The sequence below is a fragment of the Medicago truncatula genome, chromosome 2, assembly GCF_003473485.1.
Source record: "Medicago truncatula cultivar Jemalong A17 chromosome 2, MtrunA17r5.0-ANR, whole genome shotgun sequence".
NCBI classification, from domain to species: Eukaryota; Viridiplantae; Streptophyta; class Magnoliopsida; order Fabales; family Fabaceae; genus Medicago; species Medicago truncatula.
Window position 1 is genome coordinate 1,871,861 of NC_053043.1, and position 18,488 is coordinate 1,890,348.

At 32.4% G+C, this 18,488-nt stretch overlaps 3 protein-coding genes across 3 annotated transcripts; all 3 read left to right on the forward strand.

The window, feature by feature from the left end:
* The first annotated feature begins 3,685 nt into the window (after window positions 1-3,685).
* On the forward strand, window positions 3,686-5,323 carry LOC11434338 (RING-H2 finger protein ATL54). Its single transcript, XM_003593194.4, has one exon. The coding sequence runs from the start codon at window positions 3,895-3,897 to the stop codon at window positions 5,062-5,064; it is 1,170 nt and encodes a 389-aa protein (XP_003593242.1). The 5' UTR covers window positions 3,686-3,894; the 3' UTR covers window positions 5,065-5,323.
* A 1,117-nt stretch (window positions 5,324-6,440) lies between these two features.
* On the forward strand, window positions 6,441-12,415 carry LOC11433868 (ubiquinol-cytochrome-c reductase complex assembly factor 1). The gene is made up of 7 exons (XM_003593195.4): window positions 6,441-6,756; window positions 6,899-7,112; window positions 8,522-8,688; window positions 8,827-8,951; window positions 10,096-10,156; window positions 11,369-11,417; window positions 12,059-12,415. Exons 1-7 carry the CDS (start codon window positions 6,622-6,624, stop codon window positions 12,139-12,141), a joined length of 834 nt encoding a protein of 277 aa, XP_003593243.1. The 5' UTR covers window positions 6,441-6,621; the 3' UTR covers window positions 12,142-12,415.
* Window positions 12,416-14,570: 2,155 nt separating this feature from the next.
* LOC11420638 (pyruvate decarboxylase 1) lies at window positions 14,571-17,839 on the forward strand. Its single transcript, XM_003593196.4, has 6 exons — window positions 14,571-15,181; window positions 15,474-15,637; window positions 15,848-16,498; window positions 16,576-16,693; window positions 17,181-17,369; window positions 17,454-17,839. The coding sequence occupies exons 1-6, from the start codon at window positions 14,636-14,638 to the stop codon at window positions 17,622-17,624; spliced, it is 1,839 nt and encodes a 612-aa protein (XP_003593244.2). The 5' UTR covers window positions 14,571-14,635; the 3' UTR covers window positions 17,625-17,839.
* The last annotated feature ends 649 nt before the right edge of the window (window positions 17,840-18,488 follow it).

The following is an 18,488-nucleotide window of genomic DNA, read 5'->3' on the forward strand; positions in this document are numbered from 1 at the left end:
AAAAAATATTACTCCCTATGTCCCAAAATATGCAAAAATGAGTCAACATAAGTTGATGTATTTGACACAAATTTTGAATCAAATACACATATAATTTTAATCGAAATGTAAATTTCATACAAAAATATTGTTTATAGTTTGCACACGTTATACAATAATAAGAACGGATAGATGTGTTGAATGAACGAACGCAAGTTTTCATAATTTTAAGGGATAATCTATTTAATAAATATGTACCAGGAAATATTCTACGCTTCCCCCCACCCTCTATAGACTGACCTAGTTGGCCGAGGCTGGGCATAACCTCAGTAAACTCTGGTAATAATGTTAAAACTGAATGATTCATTGATCCGTCATGGTTATCTGGTCACTGGTTTGTTGGTTGAACCACTAAGTTACACATTGAACTGCATGTCTGAACTGAATTAAATCTTATGTCTCGGATCTCGTCTTTATAATTTTTTTATATATGTATCAAATTAGATTGAACTGGATGACTCCATCTATAAAAAAACAAAAAATAAAATAAAATTATGGCATCGATAAAATATCGAAAATCATTAAAGCTGACATAATTTCACAAGATAATTCTTCAAATTTAAACTTGTTGATCATAACATGTATGTTTTATACACAAATATATTCATACGTTATTTTAATTAATTATTAAAAATGCCTTAAAACTTTTAACTCTTTTTGGACAGGAACAAAAAATGCCTTAAAATATTTAAATTACAAATTTTTAAATACGTTAGAAAATAATTTGACACTTATAAGATGAATTATATATACTTCCTTTAAAAAAGATTAATTATATACTTTTATCTAAAGATATGACTATGATTATATATGTTTAAATTGAGAGCTCTTGTTTTCTCTAAACATTAAGTTAAGAAGTGATGGTAGGCGACATTTTAATTCCAAAATTTAATTACTGATAAAATTTTAGAAGCAAACAAACACTGAAAACAACAAAAACAAAGCATGAAGCAATGGTGTGGGTTGTGTGATATGCAATTGACATGTCTCGATTTCAATCCTCACAAATGTCGGTTCTTAATAAAATCTTTTTAATAAAAGGGATCTTTTACTCTCTCCATATATATATTATTTTGGTTTTCATGTAAAACTTACCATTCTTTGTAAATTTATGGTTGTCTCAAAAGTTGCCACAAATGGTTGTTCAAGCAACACACCTCTTTATAAAAACTGCTTAGGTTAACAGTTTTCACATGTTCGATTAGAGGTCTGATTCATGGTTCAATCGGATTGATCGGTCCAGTCTATTTTGTAAAACAATGACTGATACAAGAAGGCAACTTGATTCTCCCTGAGGATATGCTAAATAGAATCCCAAATTCAGATCCCTTTTAGTACCTTCCCATTGGATAGTATCCCAACTCTCAAGGATATGATACATGCGCATCTTTGGATCAAGTTTGCAGTGGGATTTCAATCCTATTTTGCCACAATCTCTAGATGTTCCTCTTATTCGATTGGCCTCGATGACTCTCCTTCAAGTGTGGGCAACAAGTAGGAATGTTAAATCCTTAAATATAGCCTTGCATATCCCAATGTAGTATCCTAATCATGCATGACATGGTTGCCTCGATCCTTTACTGTCAACATATGATCCACATGCTCAGTATAGGTCCACGTGATTATGAGTCGTCAAAACTTGAGTAGATGGTTGGATTTTTAGGAATAATAGGAACAAATGATAGTTGATGTTATTTTATGGATGTCTAGATCAGTGACGGGGCGTTTGTCATTATGAAGGGTGTAGGCATAGAAGAAAACATCTTGAGGCAATACCTGATCAAGTTGCTTTCGATACACATTTGCTATTAGCGATCCCTGGTTAGACAAAACACATTTGCATGTTGATCCTGATTCTCCATGTATGTAGGATCATAATCGAGGTTGCCAATACTCTGAAAGTGTTGGAGGATCCATACGTGCATCAATATAAACTAATAAGTAAACAACATTCAATATGATATTTTGAACAATTAACTAAATAATGATATGAGTATGTTACCTAAAACATTGTCGTATAACCTGCGATATACTTTTTCTTATAATGGCAAATAACATTAAGCTCCATGTATAAGTAATCTAGGGCAGTAGTCCCTCATGAGAAGTCGTAAACCATATCAAATTCCTTAAAAACTCTAAGTTTGTCCCATCAACATATGTAGCTCTCTTGTCTGAAAAGATGGTAGAGTCAACCATTATAAGCAAATACACTATGTTGGCGTAATATCTGTTTGGATGTCTCATAATGCCACCTCTCACAAAATGCAAGCACCATGTTATGATCAATTAGGGTGTAGCCCATGGTTGCGAGGTCTTCCAATCCACTGCCTCTTATAACAACTATGAACTACCTTTTCCTTTTGATTATTCATACAAATGGTCTTTTTCCCGTTTCTTACACATTTAAGCGTGTCACCAAACTAATAATAATTAGAGGTAACTCCCCCATATGCGCCTGGTCAAGTGGTTCACGTATTATGACAAGACAAATATGTCGTACGAGCCTCCATGATATGAATCTAGAGAGTGATGTGGTTGTGCCTCCTCTTGCTCTACCCCCGCCTCATGCACCCTAGTCTCATCTAGCTCCAACTTTGCAGATTCGCCTCTTTCGATGTTCCGTCTCATTTCATGCTCTTGCCTAGCAGAGGCAGTGGCCGAGACCTGCTGCTAGTGATCAACATGTCTGTCTATTTTTGAAACATTGACAACATCATGAAGAAATCAACAATTTTTCAATTTTGAACATCTTACGAAATTTAGAATATGAAACCATAAAGAACATATTCTAGATTGTAAAATCTGAACTTAACCCGTTCGCTAGAAAGAAAAAAATGCAAGATCTGAACCTCAATAGTATAAATCTTAAAAAATGTTAGGATTTGAAGTATTTTTTTTTTAAAACTAAAACTAATTCGTAAAAGTGAGGGAAAGAAGATGGGTTTGAATTGTATATTGAAATGTTTCAGTTTTAAAATCCAAAGATTGAAAAACGCTCTAGATTCTAGAATTCAAGTATGGACATTTCAAAAATAAAAGGGATATGCACTAATTTATGGACTACGTTTGTGTTCAGTCGAGATAACATGACTACACTGCAGTCAATCAATTTTAGACCATCTGAATAAGATCAAACGATGCATACTTTAAATTTGAACTTTTTATTTAAAAACAATTAAAGTCGTAACTTATTTTTTTTTTTTTTTTGAATGGCGATATATATATAAGGAAGAAACTATACAAATACACCAAAAGGTTATCCTAAGATGCTCAAAAAAAAAAAAAACAGAAAAGCACCACCGGAAAACATCGAAGCCCACAAGACGGGCTAAGAGAAAACCGGAGAAGCAACACCACCAAAAATAACTTAAAATCTAAACTGTCTGATCTTGATCGACGGTTCAGATTTGTTGATTGCAATGCAGTCAACTGCACTCAATCCAAATCCCTTATTTATGTGGTTCAGATATATAAATAGGGCAGAGATGAAAATAAAGCAGGCCTAATCCAACCGACAGAGTATATGAACCGAAAGTGAAGTCCAACCAACAAATTGCCCATAGAAAAATCAATCAATTCCAAATGTCTTAAAAGTCAATGACAGAATAACTTAGCAAACCTGCTGGAATTAATTTTCCCTTGTCATTTTGTTTTGTTGAGAGGATAATTTTCCCTATCATTATTATTTAATTATTTTTAGAGTATTATATACACTCAATTCATATAAGATTTAATTTAATTACAAAATATAAGTTGGAAACTTTGCAAAGTCAAAATTGTAGACCTCACTTCATCATCATCTTCAATTCAACTTTGATCAAAATCTGAATTGAATTGAATTGTAATGATAATAATATGGGGTTGCAATTGCATCATAGGAAATTGATGGCAAAATTATGTGAAACAATATGTCACACAAATTGTTCATCAGGCAAAAATTGCACTGCTTGCTTCAATTTCTGTATAACCAGTCCAAAAATCCCTTATTACTATCCTCCATCACCACCACCACCACAACAAGATCACCACAAAATCAACAATTACTTCATCCTCACGCTTTCTCTTCTTGCTTTTGCTTTTTTTCTTGTTTGTATTCGTGCAATTTACGTCAGTTTCAGGTCAAGAAGAAGAAGAAGCAGCTTACGGGCACAACCATCATCAACAACTCAACAAAATGATAGGAATTTTGATGATGAAGAACAACAGCATCAACATGGATCTGTGGTGGATCATCCTATTTGGTATATTCGAACCTTAGGTCTTCATCAATCTGTTATCAATGCAATTAGTGTTTGTAAGTATAAGAGAGGTGAAGGTTTGATTGAAGGAACTGAATGTTCTGTATGTTTGAGTGAGTTTGAAGAAGATGAGAATCTTAGACTTTTACCTAAGTGTCATCATGCTTTTCATTTACTTTGTATTGATACTTGGCTTAGGTCGCATACCAATTGTCCTATGTGTAGGGCTCCAATTGTTAATAACCCTACAGTTGCTAGGGTTGAGTCTTTGGAGTCTGTTATTGTTGTTGATGATTCCAGTTCAAGTTCATTGGAACATACACAAATTGATGTTTTTGATGAAAATAGTGGTGAAAGTGAAACCAATTTAGGGTTTGAAAATAGTGCTTTTGACTCTGAATCGAGGAATTGGGAAGAAAATGATGGAGGGCAGTCCGAGGTATGTGAAAATGAAAGGCAAGTTGTCGATGTGGTTAGCATCGTTCGGCCTAGGAGATCAGTTTCTATGGACAATTTTGCTTTTGCAACTGTTCTATCAATTGAGTCTAATGGTAATGGTGATTCAAGTAAAATGAGTTTCAATGATGATGCTATTTCAAAGGTTAATGGAAACGAGAATTTGGCAACTACTTCCAAAGGCAGCAGTAGCTTTTCTTTTAGGCCAACAAGATATTTGCAGGGTGTTCCTAGTCCAATGAAGAGGTCAAGTTCGTACAATGGGAAATTTCTTCTGTCTTGGTTTAGCAGCAATCAGAAGAAGCCAAATGATATTTTCAGAAACTTATGAATTAATTGTGTTGTTTCTGCTTTTTATGCTTACTTCCAAACGGAAATATACTTCATGTAACTCAGTAACTCTCAACAAGCTGAGAGGCCGAGACTTTCAAATGAAATATACATACATGTAACTCAGTAACTCTCAACAAACTAAGAGACTGAGACTTTTAAAGTTTTCTGTATGCATCAAAGAAATTATGTGATGCCTCAAGTGTATAATAGTAAAACAATAAAGTTACAAATAAATTTTGCTAAGTTTTTTGTTCATATTCATCAAATGATATTCTGGTATTCTAGAGTCTATATTGTGTGTATGTGATCAACTAATCATCTAGTCAGTATTTAACTAGTTCCTCAATCTAAGTCCATTTTTTCACTGTATTGAAAAAGAGATTATACCAATAGATAAGCAGATAAAGCTACTGCTATCTCTAGTCATTCGTACCTTCTAACGGATTTTATATGCCTTTATATTTTGATGAACTTATATGGCAATCAGAAGAGCTTCACAACCAGTTAAACTTGAAGAGGAGATTTTGATTAGATGTAAGCTAGATTTCATGTTGAATTTAGAGGCACTTTTGTTCAACCACTTAAGATTTATCAGCTGTATTTAGGGAAGGATTCAATATGCCTTTTAATTTGATGAACTTATATGAAAATTTAGCAACTGGTTTACTTTTTATTTTTAATTTTCTGAACATGACAGCCACTTTGCATGATGACAAAAAGTAACTAGTTAACAAAAAGCTGTGACAAAGAAAATATGCTGCTTAATTGGAAGGATGTGCAAATAATGTTAAAAAACAGATTTGATCCAGTTCCGGTTCAAACATAGATTTTACCAGATTTAAGAATGAGTTGTAAAAATGACAGTTCACAAACAGATTCATAGTTTTCCAGAGTAAAAAATGGAAACAAGTTAACATTTATCTATATTTAATATAAAATGCACAAATTTTAAAACAAACTTACCAATAATTTAAACTTTTTAACATGTGTAATGACTAATGTACACGTAATATACAAATCCATAAAAAAATATTGGTCTTACATAGACTAATACTAAGGCTGGAAACCAATACTAAAGCTTGATATATCTAGTATCATAGTTGCAACCCTAAATATTTTTTTTTTGAGAGAAAATAAATAAATTTTATTTGGGTAATTATATTAAGTGATGTGGTTATTTTTTTATTTTATTTTTATCAAATAGCCTAACGTTCACATTTAAATGTTAATAAATGAAGTGTATGGTTCGAAACCTAACCCAAGTACTAATTTTGATCAAGAGAGCTACAATATTTTAAAATTTTGATACTATTGTGACTACTACTAATTAATAAAATGAATTTGGGATTGTATATAAAGAAAGAGTTATTTTATCTCCCGTGTTGAGGGAGTGAGTTAAAAACAGGACCGTGTCCAGCAGACAGCCACCCATCTAAGAGTCAGTCGCAGCAGACAGATCACGTCTCCAGTCTCCTCTCCTCGCTGCCGCCTCATTTCTCATCTCATATCATATCCCATTCTCTCCATTAACGACTGTGATTGATTCATAATCAGAATGTTTCGAACATGGAGCAAAGCTATTATTCCACTCTCCAAATTTCGTACTCCAATGCACCAAACCTACGCTAGGGTTGCAGCTGCACCACCACCACCACCACCACCAATCATAGATCAAAAATTCGAACCTACGGTATGCAATTAAATGTAATCACATGTGTCAGTGTTGTGTTGGACACATGACACACCTTCAATACTTGAATTTAGCTTAGCTACACACAAAATAACAGTAAAGATGAAGTTTTTTTTTTTTTTTTTTTTTTTGTGCTTTGCAGGTTAACCTAGACAAAATGTTTTGGTCTAAACCCTGTTCTTTGGCACTTCCCCTCGATTCTCCTCTTCGAGTAAATGAGCCTGATTATCAGGGGTTTAAGCGTTTCATATTTAAACTCATGCTCTTTTATAGTAAGCAGAGTAAATCAATTCGAGGGGCTAATGTTGTTTACCGAAGAATTGTTTCACAAGTTGATAAACCCCTTATTTATGAAGGTTAGTTCTCTTCATGCCATTAGAAAACACATGTGCGTAGGCTTTGTTTGGATACACAGTTTAATTAAGTTCTTATGCTAGTATAAGATATTTCTATAACAAAAGATAATTAAAATCAAACTGTTTTCATCTAGTTATAAGCTGTTTTCACAAGCTATCCCAGAGAGTTTACAGGAATAAGCTGAAAATAATCTTAAGACCTGTAATAAGTTGTTTCAATAAGCTCTTACAAACAGTTTCAGTAGTGTTTATACCAATGGATAAGCTCAACTAAACCAATCAAAGTTTGCCCCATAATATATGTCATTATGCACGCACAAAGGCTTGCATATGGAAATGCTTGTGCACCTACAGTCCATCAATTCACTCATCTAGGTTGGTTTGGAGTTTTGTAATACAAACATCCTGGTAGTACAAACATCAGACATATGTGTGCCTGTGCATCCCGGTAGTTTAGTTCAAGAGTCGTGGCTATTTTCTTTGATATTTGTGCATAGATGTTCCCCTCACATCCCTCTATTCTTTGGCTCATATTTATTTTGTATCGTTTCTCTAGTGAATATTTGGAGATTTAAAAGTTAGCTGTCCAAGTGTTCATGTGTGTATTACTTTGTTCATCTTTCTTTCTCTGTTTTTGTTGGGGGGCTTTTGGAGAACATATTTTCTGATTAAATAAATTTTAAATAAAAACAACTAAAGCCTTTTCCTGTTGGGTCTTGCTAACCAGTGCCCTCAGGGCAATGGTTAAGGAAACTATAAATAGAAAATTTGTCTTGAAAATATAAGCTTTGACTTTTGATTAAGTAATAATTACACATTTTTTTATAAAAAGTTACTTGTTTTTGTTGCTTAACCAATGCCCCGAGGGCACTGTTTAGCATTCTCCTTTCCTATTAGGTAGGATCGACTTTGTGAATTGAATGAAAACGTACTATCATGAATCATGTTCAATGATAGGCCATTCAAATTCAAATCTATATGGTTTGACAAATAGTTTTCCTTGGTCTCTCTCATCAACAGTTGGCCTTTTCCTATAAGCTAACAATGTAGTATCTTTTCTACAACATGAAATACCTTGACTTTTTCTCTAATGATTTCATTCCTAAAGATAAATGAAATCTTCACGAAACTTTATTTTATGGTCTTTTTCTTATTGAATTATCAAGATCATATTTCCTCTTTTTGATATATTTTTCTCACTTTTAAAGTTCCGACCACTTAAGTAAAGACAACTTTTAAACTCCAGCATGTTCTGGTGGCTAGATATACCATTTTCTAAAATTATATGTTTGCAAATCAGTCAGAGTCAAGCACATTCGGTGTAGAAGGAGTTTGATGTGTGGATTAGTGCTTGTTATACTAGTGTTATTGTTTGCAACATCCTATAAACTTCTTTCTTCTGTCTGCAGTGTTTAACTTGGAGAAAACATTCAAAACAACATTTTCTTTGCTTGTACTTCACATGTGGTTTTACTTGCGCCGCGTTAAGCAAGAGGGAAATGATGGCGTTGAATTTGGGCAGTACCTTTATGAGATTTACAATCATGATGTGGAGCTTAGAGTCTCCAAAGCTGGGGTGAGTTCTATTCTACAAATACATATAAGATTTTTACCATAAATTAATTTTCTTACACTTTTTCCCAAAATAGTTTGAGAGTACATGTAGGAATTGGCCTCTCTTGATGAATTGTGGTCATTTAATTTGAAATGACAGGTTAACCTACTATTGATTAAGTGGATGAAGGAGCTGGAGAAGATCTTTTATGGGAATATCGTTGCTTATGATGCTGCTATACTTCCAGAAGCTAAACCGAGTGATTTTGCTACTGTTATATGGAGGTTGGTTTTGATATGAACTCATCCTCTTCAATTCTCCTTTTGCGCCTATTGAAAGTAGGACCCTGTCAATTAATCATTTGTTTGTTAACCACTGTTTTGGATATTGAAAGAGTGAAGAAGCTTGCATACTTTGTATAAAAGATCTGCTTTATTCGAAGTTGTTGAAGTGATGGGTTTTAGTATAAAAGGATGAGAAAAATAAAACGAGCTTGAATATTATTGATAATAACTTGATAGTAGCTTATACGAAAGACGAAACACTAACTCCTGATAATATCTCAGTAATGTAAAAACTAATCCCAAGAGATATTCTTAGATGCTTTAAGATCAGATACTGTTCTTAGAAAATAAACTAATATTCTCGGATATAATACCAAAGATATTATATGATATTTTCTTATATCACAACGAAATTGTTGAGTCCCACATCGGATGAGATATGGTCTGAAACCCTCACATCACAAGCCGGTTTTGTAGCGGTCGAGTTAGGCCCAACCCAAATTCTAAGATGGCGTTAAAGCATATCCAAATTCCATTGAGATACTGGTTATCTGGCCACTCAGATCATGCACCAGATGCCCAGTCCTGGGTGTGAGGGGGTATGTCGAGAGTTCCACGTCAGAATAGATATGGTATGAAAATATGTTTATAAGTGAGATATCCCTCACCTTACAAGCTTGTTTGCTGGGATTGAGTTAGGCACTTAGGCTCAACCCAAATTCTAAGAGTCGTCAATGCCAGTCCCAACAATGTCTTCCCAAATTTCTTCTCAATCATTAAAAAGCAATTTGTTGTGTTTTGACACAAGACTTGTGGATAATTCCCTCTTTATGACAAAATGAGGTAATGGCATGATTGAAGTACAGTGCCATTATCTGATCTCATCCTTTTGGTACTCACCAAATTGATTTTTAATGATTGAGAGGAAATTATAAGATGGTGTCAAAGCTTATCCATGATCCATTGGGCTGCCTGCTATTTGGCTACTTGTCGATACGTACCAGATGTTCGGTCCTGAGCGTGAGAGGGGTGTGTTGAGAGTCCCACATCGGATGAGATATGACCTGAAAACATGTTTATTAGTTGAATTAGGCCCAACCCAAGTTTGAAGAAAAAGTATAACCTTATCCATGTTTTTCTCCAGGAATATATTCTCCGACGATGGTTCTTCAACACCAGATGAAGCTGCATGGCAATCAGTGCAGGTATGTCTTCTAAATGATGGTTACATTTTTATTTATATTTGTAGAACAGATATCGTGTTGTGTGTGGCTTCCTGAAAAGTCTATCTAAGCCATGATGTTGAACCCAAAGACCAATTCAAGTCATATTATTTATTAGCTGTTAAGCATTCATCAGTCAAGTTACTTCATTCAACCTACAGTTGAGGCTCTCGGTTTAACATTTTGGCTTCTCTTGAAGGATTATAGTGATTATTGTTAATTAATATTTTTTAGGGTTAATAGGCCTTTACCCCCCTGGAAAAATTAATATGTATCGAAATTTTCGAAAAAATTATATAAAAAAAATCTTAATTAAGTTCCTGAAAAATTCTAAATAAGATCAAGTTCTTGAATTTTTTTTTTAAAATTTTGAAATATATTTTCTTATTATTTTAAAAAAATTCGAAATAGTTTAAGTTCCTGAAATTTTTATAAGAAGTGTTATTTTTTATTAGAATTTTTATAAAAAAAGGAAAAATTCAGGAACTTAATTCATATTTTTTTTTATAATTTTTTCGACAATTTTGATATATATTAATCTTTTCCAGATTTTTTTTTTATAATTTTTACAGATTTTTTTTCATTAATTTTTCTAGAATTTTTTCATTTTACCTGATTTTTTTAGTTTTTTAATCATTTTTATTAATTTTTCCAGAATTTTTTATTTTTTCAGCATTTGTTTTCATTATTTTTCATTTTTTTAAATTTTTTAAATTATTTTTAAAAAAAAATCACAAATGCCATGTGTACACAAATAAAAAAATTATACAGTCAGCGTGCCACGTCATCAGAAAACGGTGACTCAGCGTGCCACATCAGCGAAAATGCACAGTCAGCTGGCCTAGGGGGTATTCCAAAAAAAAATAAAATTAGAAGGACGGAATCTGACAAAAAAATTTTACAGGGGAAAACCAAAGTGACCTATATTGCATTAACCCTATTTTTTAATATATTCTTATCATATTGGAGTCCTTTTTTCCTTTTTGTCTAGAACTCTTTCCAAAATAACAATATTGACAATTAGAAAACTCCATGACATCGTCATCTTTTGTATTGTTTTGTTCCTCTCTGTCTCCTTTGCCTTTCATTTTTTTAAATACCTGATGCTTATATTTGCTTTCGCAATGCTTACCTATTTTCCTTAATTATATTCAGTACAACAACATTGATACAGAAATCATCTTTTTTTTATAGGCGTTGGCCAGGTATGCTCGACGGGAAGTAAATTGCATGACTTTAACAGGTAAATAAAATAACTTTTCTGTTTGTAGTATATTGTTGATTATGAAGTGAACGAAAATTGGCTAATGCCTACTTCTATATACTGGTTGTTTAAATGGGCTGAAGTGATCCCTATCTCACTACAAGGCTCTCATTGGAAAACCTTCCCTGAACAAGGGTTTTGAGGCCACAAATATAATTGTAGTATTTTGCTAGGAGTTCAACTTTAATTCCAACAGAATATTTTGATCAATTTGTCTAGTTTCACACTCTTTTTTATAATTGATAACGACATGCTAGTTATCTATACATTTTTAAACTTTCTACTAATATTCTTTATGGACTGCATTCCGCTTTTAACTAGATGGGTTTCAACATGCATTATTCGTTCTCTTGTGTCTGTGGTGATCTAGTTAGAAATATAGAATTTTCATTAAGTCGTGTAATGTAAATATGTAATATTAGTTGCATGTCAATTTTAACCTCCCAAGAAAACAGAGCTATATTGAACTCGAACACTCCATGCATGATAGCTGTTTTACTAGTAGAATACATGAAACCATGGAAGATATATGTTTATGAAAAACTCTGCAGATCTTATGGAGATGTTATTTTCCCCCCTTTCAACTTTGTATTTACTAAGTCATGGAATTTGAATGGCAGATAAAGAAGCACTATTGTCGGGGAATTTCATGTTTACCTCTTTAAAGGATGAGATCAGAAGCAAAGAGGGGCATCAATTATAAAGTAATGATTTCTAAATGTGTGACTCAGTAAATGTAAAATACATGCTGTTCTTTTTTTTTTGTTAACATTATTTTTTCAATAATCACGATAAAAGATTGTATTGTTCTCCATAAGGCTTTATTATTCAATTAGTTTGATGTTGACAAACTAGAATTTTCATTTTCTTGCTCATACAAGTGATAAAAGAAACGGGCAGAAGTGATTGGGAAATATTTGTTTCTCCTGTTGTTCTTTGTTCCTCTTTAGATTGTCAAAATATTCTTGCCTATTTTATTTGCTTGTGTAATGGCATTAGCTATTGTTATAGCAAAAGATAAAATAACATTAAATTGCTTTTGTATATGTTGTAAGTAATTATTTTTATAAAGCTACTCCAGTTCTATCAAACAGTTTCACAAAACTTGTATTATTAGATAATCTCAAATAAGTCCAAAAACATGTAGGCTCTGTTTGGTAAAAAGAAGCTATAAGCTAGCTGATAGCTGATAAGTTAGCTGATAGCTGAAAAGCTAGCTGATAGCTGATAGCTGAAAAGCTTGCTTATTAAAAATAATGTGTTTGGTAAAATTAGCTGTTGAAGTGGCTGATAAATATAAAATGACATAAAATGACATGTTTTTTTTTAATATACATATAGACGCACACATTTTTTTTGTAATGTATTTATTTTTTAATATTTTTAATTATAGTTAAATATGTTTTTGGTCCCTATAAATATTCAAACTTTTGGTCTTAGTCTCCATAAAAAAATTCTTCGACTTTTAATCCTAAAAAAAATTCACTAACAATTTTGATCTCTGCTTAATGAGTCCCAAAAATAAGAGAAATGTGGAAACAAAATGTGAGGTAGAATATATAAAATTTTACAACGTACAATAGACTAGTTATTTTTTCCTTTAAAAAAAAAATAGGCTAGTTATTTTTTGTGTGGTGTACGACAGGTTAGTTATAACAAAATATAAAGCATTTCCATAAAAAAATATTATATATATATATATATATATATATATATATATATATATATATATATATATATATATATATATATATATATATAAGTGCTCCTTAAAAAAAACGGCATTTTATTTAAGGGAAAAAATGGGGCGGTTATAAAGATGAACATGGGTACTTGTTTAATTAAAAAAATAATTAATTAAATTAATAGGGTTAAAGTTGGAAGAAAATATAAAAAGCTACCAGCTATAAGCTAAAAAGCTACTTGAAATAGCTTTTCAAAAAACGCTATAAGCTCATGAAAAAAGCTTGTTACCAAACACGTCACGTTTTCTTCTAACGAGCTTATAAGCTAATCCAACAAACTATAAGCTAGCTTTTTTGTGTTACCAAACACAGCCGTAGACAACGAGTAATGGTAAAAACTAAAAGATAGAGAGGAAGGACCAGCTTTTTAGGCTCTACTATATTTTATACTACCAACCAACCATAACTCCTTTAACTAGGAGTAGTGTTATTTCAACAACCATATGAGACAACTTTTGTGACAACTTCTTTTTTCTATCTTGAGAGAGAAAGTTGTAAAAAAATTGTGAAAAAATAGTTGTATAAATATCATTTCTCTTTAACTAGAGATGCATCTCTATGGGTATTCCCACACTAAGGATGCATGTACACATCTTGTAGAAGAATGGGTCTGCACCTATCCATTCCCCATTCCAAATTAGGTATCCCTCTCCCCATGTCTAGATGAAAATTGTTGTTCCTGCTTCAGTTTTTGCTTAATAATGGAGAAGCTCATTTTAACAATGGAGAAGTTCATTTTTTTTAAATTATATATTTTTTGCTTCATAACTTAAGACTAAGATTGACTTTTAGTATTTTTAAGAAGATTGACTTTAAGTTAAAAGTGAATTCCACCAACTAAACTACCAAAAATAAAAATAAAAATTTGACTTTATGTTATGTGAGAATTGGGTTTATTTTTTTATTTCTCCTTAATCTAAGTTATTTTTTCAAAATGTTATACATTTTTTCTTCAACTGTCGTAACTCAACTAAAAAAAAATACTGAAATTGTTAAGCCGAACGCTAAGTTTAAGGTTCGAATTCCGACTCCTCAACTTATGTGTGTGAAAGAGTTTTCGACGATGGTTATCATTTCGTTTATCTAAAAGAATTACATGTTTTGGAGTTTAATTTAGGACCATTTCTTTTTTACGAGGACCACGTGACTATTAATTTTTGATAGAATTAATTTGATGAAATATAACTCCGAAAGTTGGTGCGCTATTGTAAACCACGCGATACCAAATTTCATTCCTACTCAAAAAAAGTCCAAAGAGTTCCTATAAATACTAAAACAATTAGAAGAAAATACACCATTGGCATGCAAATTTAGTTGAACTTTATTAATATTAATATCACATTAAGTAGTTGCATTGGGTTGTTAGGATACCTATTCCTTAGGAAAAAATCTCCATCTAAACACAAAGTAAACTTTCATATATCAATATTTGTATCTTTGAAGGTTCCAAAAATGACAACAATTAGGAAAAATAGCAATGAGCCTATCAACAACCATGTTGGTTTGAATGGTTTCCAAAATCATGTAACTAATGATAGTATGAATAATAAACCAAATTGTAGTATCCAAAATAAAGCTTTGTTGGTTAAAAATGAGAGTGACACCCTTGGTCACCACATTGCAAAACGTTTAGTTGAAATTGGAATCAATGATGTGTTTGCTGTACCTGGAGATTTTAACCTTACACTTCTTGATTATTTAGTAGCTGAACCTGAAATTAATCTAATTGGATGTTGTAATGAGTTAAATGCTGGTTATGCCACTGATGGATATGCTAGATGTAGAGGTGTTGGTGCATGTGTTGTTACTTTTAATGTTGGCGGACTTAGCATTCTTAATGCTATTGCTGGTTCTTATAGTGAAGATCTTCCAATTATATGCATTGTTGGTGCCCCAAATTCCAATGATTTTGGAAGTAACAAGATTCTCCATCATACCATTGGTTTACCTGATTTTAGTCAGGAACTTCGTTGTTTTGAGCCTGTAACTTGTCATCAGGTAACTTTTCCACCAAATTCAAGGATTTCGGTTGTGTGCATTAACCCGCATCTTCAATTAAAATTAGACGATCTAGATTTCAATGTAGACTTTGATTTTTCTTTTCTAAATCTAAAATTGTGACTACACACAGTTCAGATTCTAAATTCAGATTTGACCATGTTTAAATAAATATTAATGCTTTTCATTTTTAAGGACCAGATAGGTTTGTGTGTTTTTTCTTTCAGTTTGCCCTTCACTCTAAATTAAAGCCTAAGATTGGGTTATTGTATTATTACTGTGATTATTTCAGGCTGTAATAAAAGATATAGATGATGCACATGAAAAGATTGATACAGCCATTGCAATAGCTCTAAGAGAAAGCAAGCCTGTATATATCAGTATAGCCTGCAACTTGCCTACCATCCCTCATTCTTCCTTCACTGACCAATCTATCCCTTTTTATTTGACTCCCAAGTAAGTCATACTCATATGTGCCTGTGATTTTCTTACCAAACTCATATATATCAATGTTTTTGTTTCTAAGTATGTATTTATCTATCTATTTTGACATTACATGTGACAACAATTTAGATGATTACCGCAATTCAAATACTTGATTACTACGTTCCCCGGATGGTTAATAATAATAATAATTAATGAGCCCACTTTCGGTTTTTTCGTCAGAGTGACTAATCAAATGAGTTTGGAAATTGCTGTGGAAGCAACAACAAAATTGTTAAACAAAGCAACCAAACCAGTAATGGTAGGTGGTCCAATGATGCGTATATCGAAAGCTAGTGAAGCTTTCATGGAAGTAGCAGATGCATCAGGTTATGCAATAGCAGTCTTACCTTCAGCAAAAGGTATGGTATCAGAAAATCACCCTCACTTCATTGGCACCTATTGGGGTGTAGCTAGCACTTCTTTCTGTGCAGAAATTGTTGAATCTGCTGATGCATACTTATTTGCTGGTCCATTATTCAATGATGTTATCACAATGGGACACTCACTACTAATCAAAAAGGAAAAGGCCATTACAGTACTTCCTAATAGAGTTGTTATTGGAAATGGACCTACTTTTGGAAATATTTCAATGAAGGAATTTTTTAAAGCGCTTACGAAAAGACTCGAACGCAACGCGACTGCTATTGAGAACTACAAAAGAATTTTCATACCAGATGGTTTTCCAGTTCAATGTAATCCTAAGGAGGCTTTAAGAATCAATGTTTTGTTCAGACACATAGAAAAAATGTTGTCATGTGACAGTGCTGTGATTGCTGAATGTGGTGATGCTTGGTTTAACAGTCAGAAGTTGAAACTTCCACAAGGATGCGGGTAAGAAAATTGTTTAGAACAAATTTAAGAATATAATAAAATTGTGACTAGTAACATTTGGCTTTATATTATTATAGGTATGAATGTCAATTGCAATATGCATCATTAGGCTGGTCAATTGGTGCAACTCTTGGATATGCAAAATCTAATCCCCAAAAGAGAGTCATTGCATGTATTGGTGATGGTTGTTTCCAGGTGATTAATTTTTACTCTTTGATTTGATCATACTTTAGTTTATGATTTGATTCATCCAAGTCTCACCGTGTAAAAAATAGAAGGCGTGAAAAGTCTTAAAATTTGGGTCATGGTCCAACTCAAGCCTACAAAATCAATTTCTAAGATGAGGATTGTTGACCACTTATAAACATAGTTTTCGGTCATGGTTCATCTAATTTCAGACTTTTTAACACACCCTTCACGTCTAGGATTGAACATCTAAAGTCTGACCTGAGTGACCCGACAACGGTTGGGTCTAACAGATCTTGGAAAGACTCTGATACAACCTAGAATTTGGGATGAGCCTAACTAAACTCAAGAAAACTACCTTGTGAAGTATGGATTGTCCGCCACTTATAAATACATTTTCACATCATATTTCTCAATAAAAAGAATTTATGAAAAATCTAGAAACACCATCAACAGTTTAAATGATTAACCTACTAAACTTTGAATTATCTTGCAGGTGGCTGGACAGGAAGTCTCAACAATGTTGCGATGGGGACAAAATGTCATCATCTTTCTAATCAACAATGGTGGTTACACAACTGAGGCAGAAATTCATGATGGGCCTTACAATGTGATAAAAAATTGGAACTATGCTGGACTAATTGAAACAATAGACAATGGTGAAGGAAAGTGTTTTACTGCCAAGGTGAGACAATCTTAAAAAACACTTGTAAACATCAATTAAGAATATCAAATTCATAAGCTTTTAACATTAATGCTCTACTTGAAGGTGCATTGTGAGGAAGAGCTAATAGAAGCAATAAATACAACAATGGAGAGTAAAAAGAATTGTCTATGTTTCATTGAAGTGGTTATGCACAAAGATGACACAAGTAAGGAACTGCTTCAGTTGGGAAATAGGCTAGCTGCTCTCAATGGACGTTTGCCTCAACATAACTAAAGATCATAAATAATATAGTCTTGTCGAAATAATAATGGTGCACCGTACTTCTGAAAAATTCGCGGTCAATCCAAACATGCATTTAAGTTCTTCCGTAGGAATAATATGTTCGGCTATATGTTATTTAGCAGGAAGAGAGTTCCCTGCATGGTTTCACATTAATTCTTATTCAATTGCTAATAAGAAAATGTTTCATTTTTTTTTTCATCTCTCAATTCTGTTTTAACTTTCCAATTATAGATGATGTTCTAACCTTTTATTATTGTGACAATTTCTTTGTATATTTTCATTGCCTAGCACCTTTTGTTTTGTCAGAACTTTTAATTTTGTTCTTTCTCTCAAATTTTAGTTGTAATGTTGGTGAGAATTGAGATCATAAAAGTTACACGTATACTCCTTCAAAATAAGTTACACGTATACTATTTTTTGGGTGAATATTTGTATTTTGTGATATGACCTCAGTGACTTCTTACATGATGTTGAGTCTTACATTTCTTAAGAATCCAATTAGATTTCTTTTGTTCAAAAGATTTAATTAAAAAAAGATTTTAAGTCTTACATAAATAAGGTTTTGTGTCCAAAGTTATTTTGTCAAGATAGTTGTTTTTAGACACCTCAAATTTGCTCCCAATCTAATTTTGTTTTATTTTGAAATTCCTTCTAATTTTTTTTAGAAAATGTTCCATGAATGTGTAAATATTATTTTTGATTTTTTTTATAATGTTTTTCGAGTTCTTACTAATTTTGATCTTTTTACCCATATTTCCTAAGTCACTCAATTCATACTATTATTCTTGCAGTAAATTTCGTCGAAATACGGCGATTAAAAAGTTGTACAGTACATACTAGTCTTATAATTTTATC

What these genes read in the sequence shown, in the direction of transcription:
- LOC11420638 (XM_003593196.4), top strand. Translation starts at nt 14,636, where the DNA reads ATGACAACAATTAGGAAAAATAGCAATGAGCCTATCAACAACCATGTT. An exon ending in AGCCTGTAACTTGTCATCAG is followed by an intron (nt 15,182 to 15,473) that starts GTAACTTTTCCA and finishes TGATTATTTCAG; the next exon opens with GCTGTAATAAAAGATATAGA. An exon ending in AAACTTCCACAAGGATGCGG is followed by an intron (nt 16,499 to 16,575) that starts GTAAGAAAATTG and finishes ATATTATTATAG; the next exon opens with GTATGAATGTCAATTGCAAT.
- LOC11433868 (XM_003593195.4), top strand. Translation starts at nt 6,622, where the DNA reads ATGTTTCGAACATGGAGCAAAGCTATTATTCCACTCTCCAAATTTCGT. An exon ending in TAAACCCCTTATTTATGAAG is followed by an intron (nt 7,113 to 8,521) that starts GTTAGTTCTCTT and finishes TTCTGTCTGCAG; the next exon opens with TGTTTAACTTGGAGAAAACA. An exon ending in TTAGAGTCTCCAAAGCTGGG is followed by an intron (nt 8,689 to 8,826) that starts GTGAGTTCTATT and finishes TTGAAATGACAG; the next exon opens with GTTAACCTACTATTGATTAA.
- LOC11434338 (XM_003593194.4), top strand. Translation starts at nt 3,895, where the DNA reads ATGGGGTTGCAATTGCATCATAGGAAATTGATGGCAAAATTATGTGAA.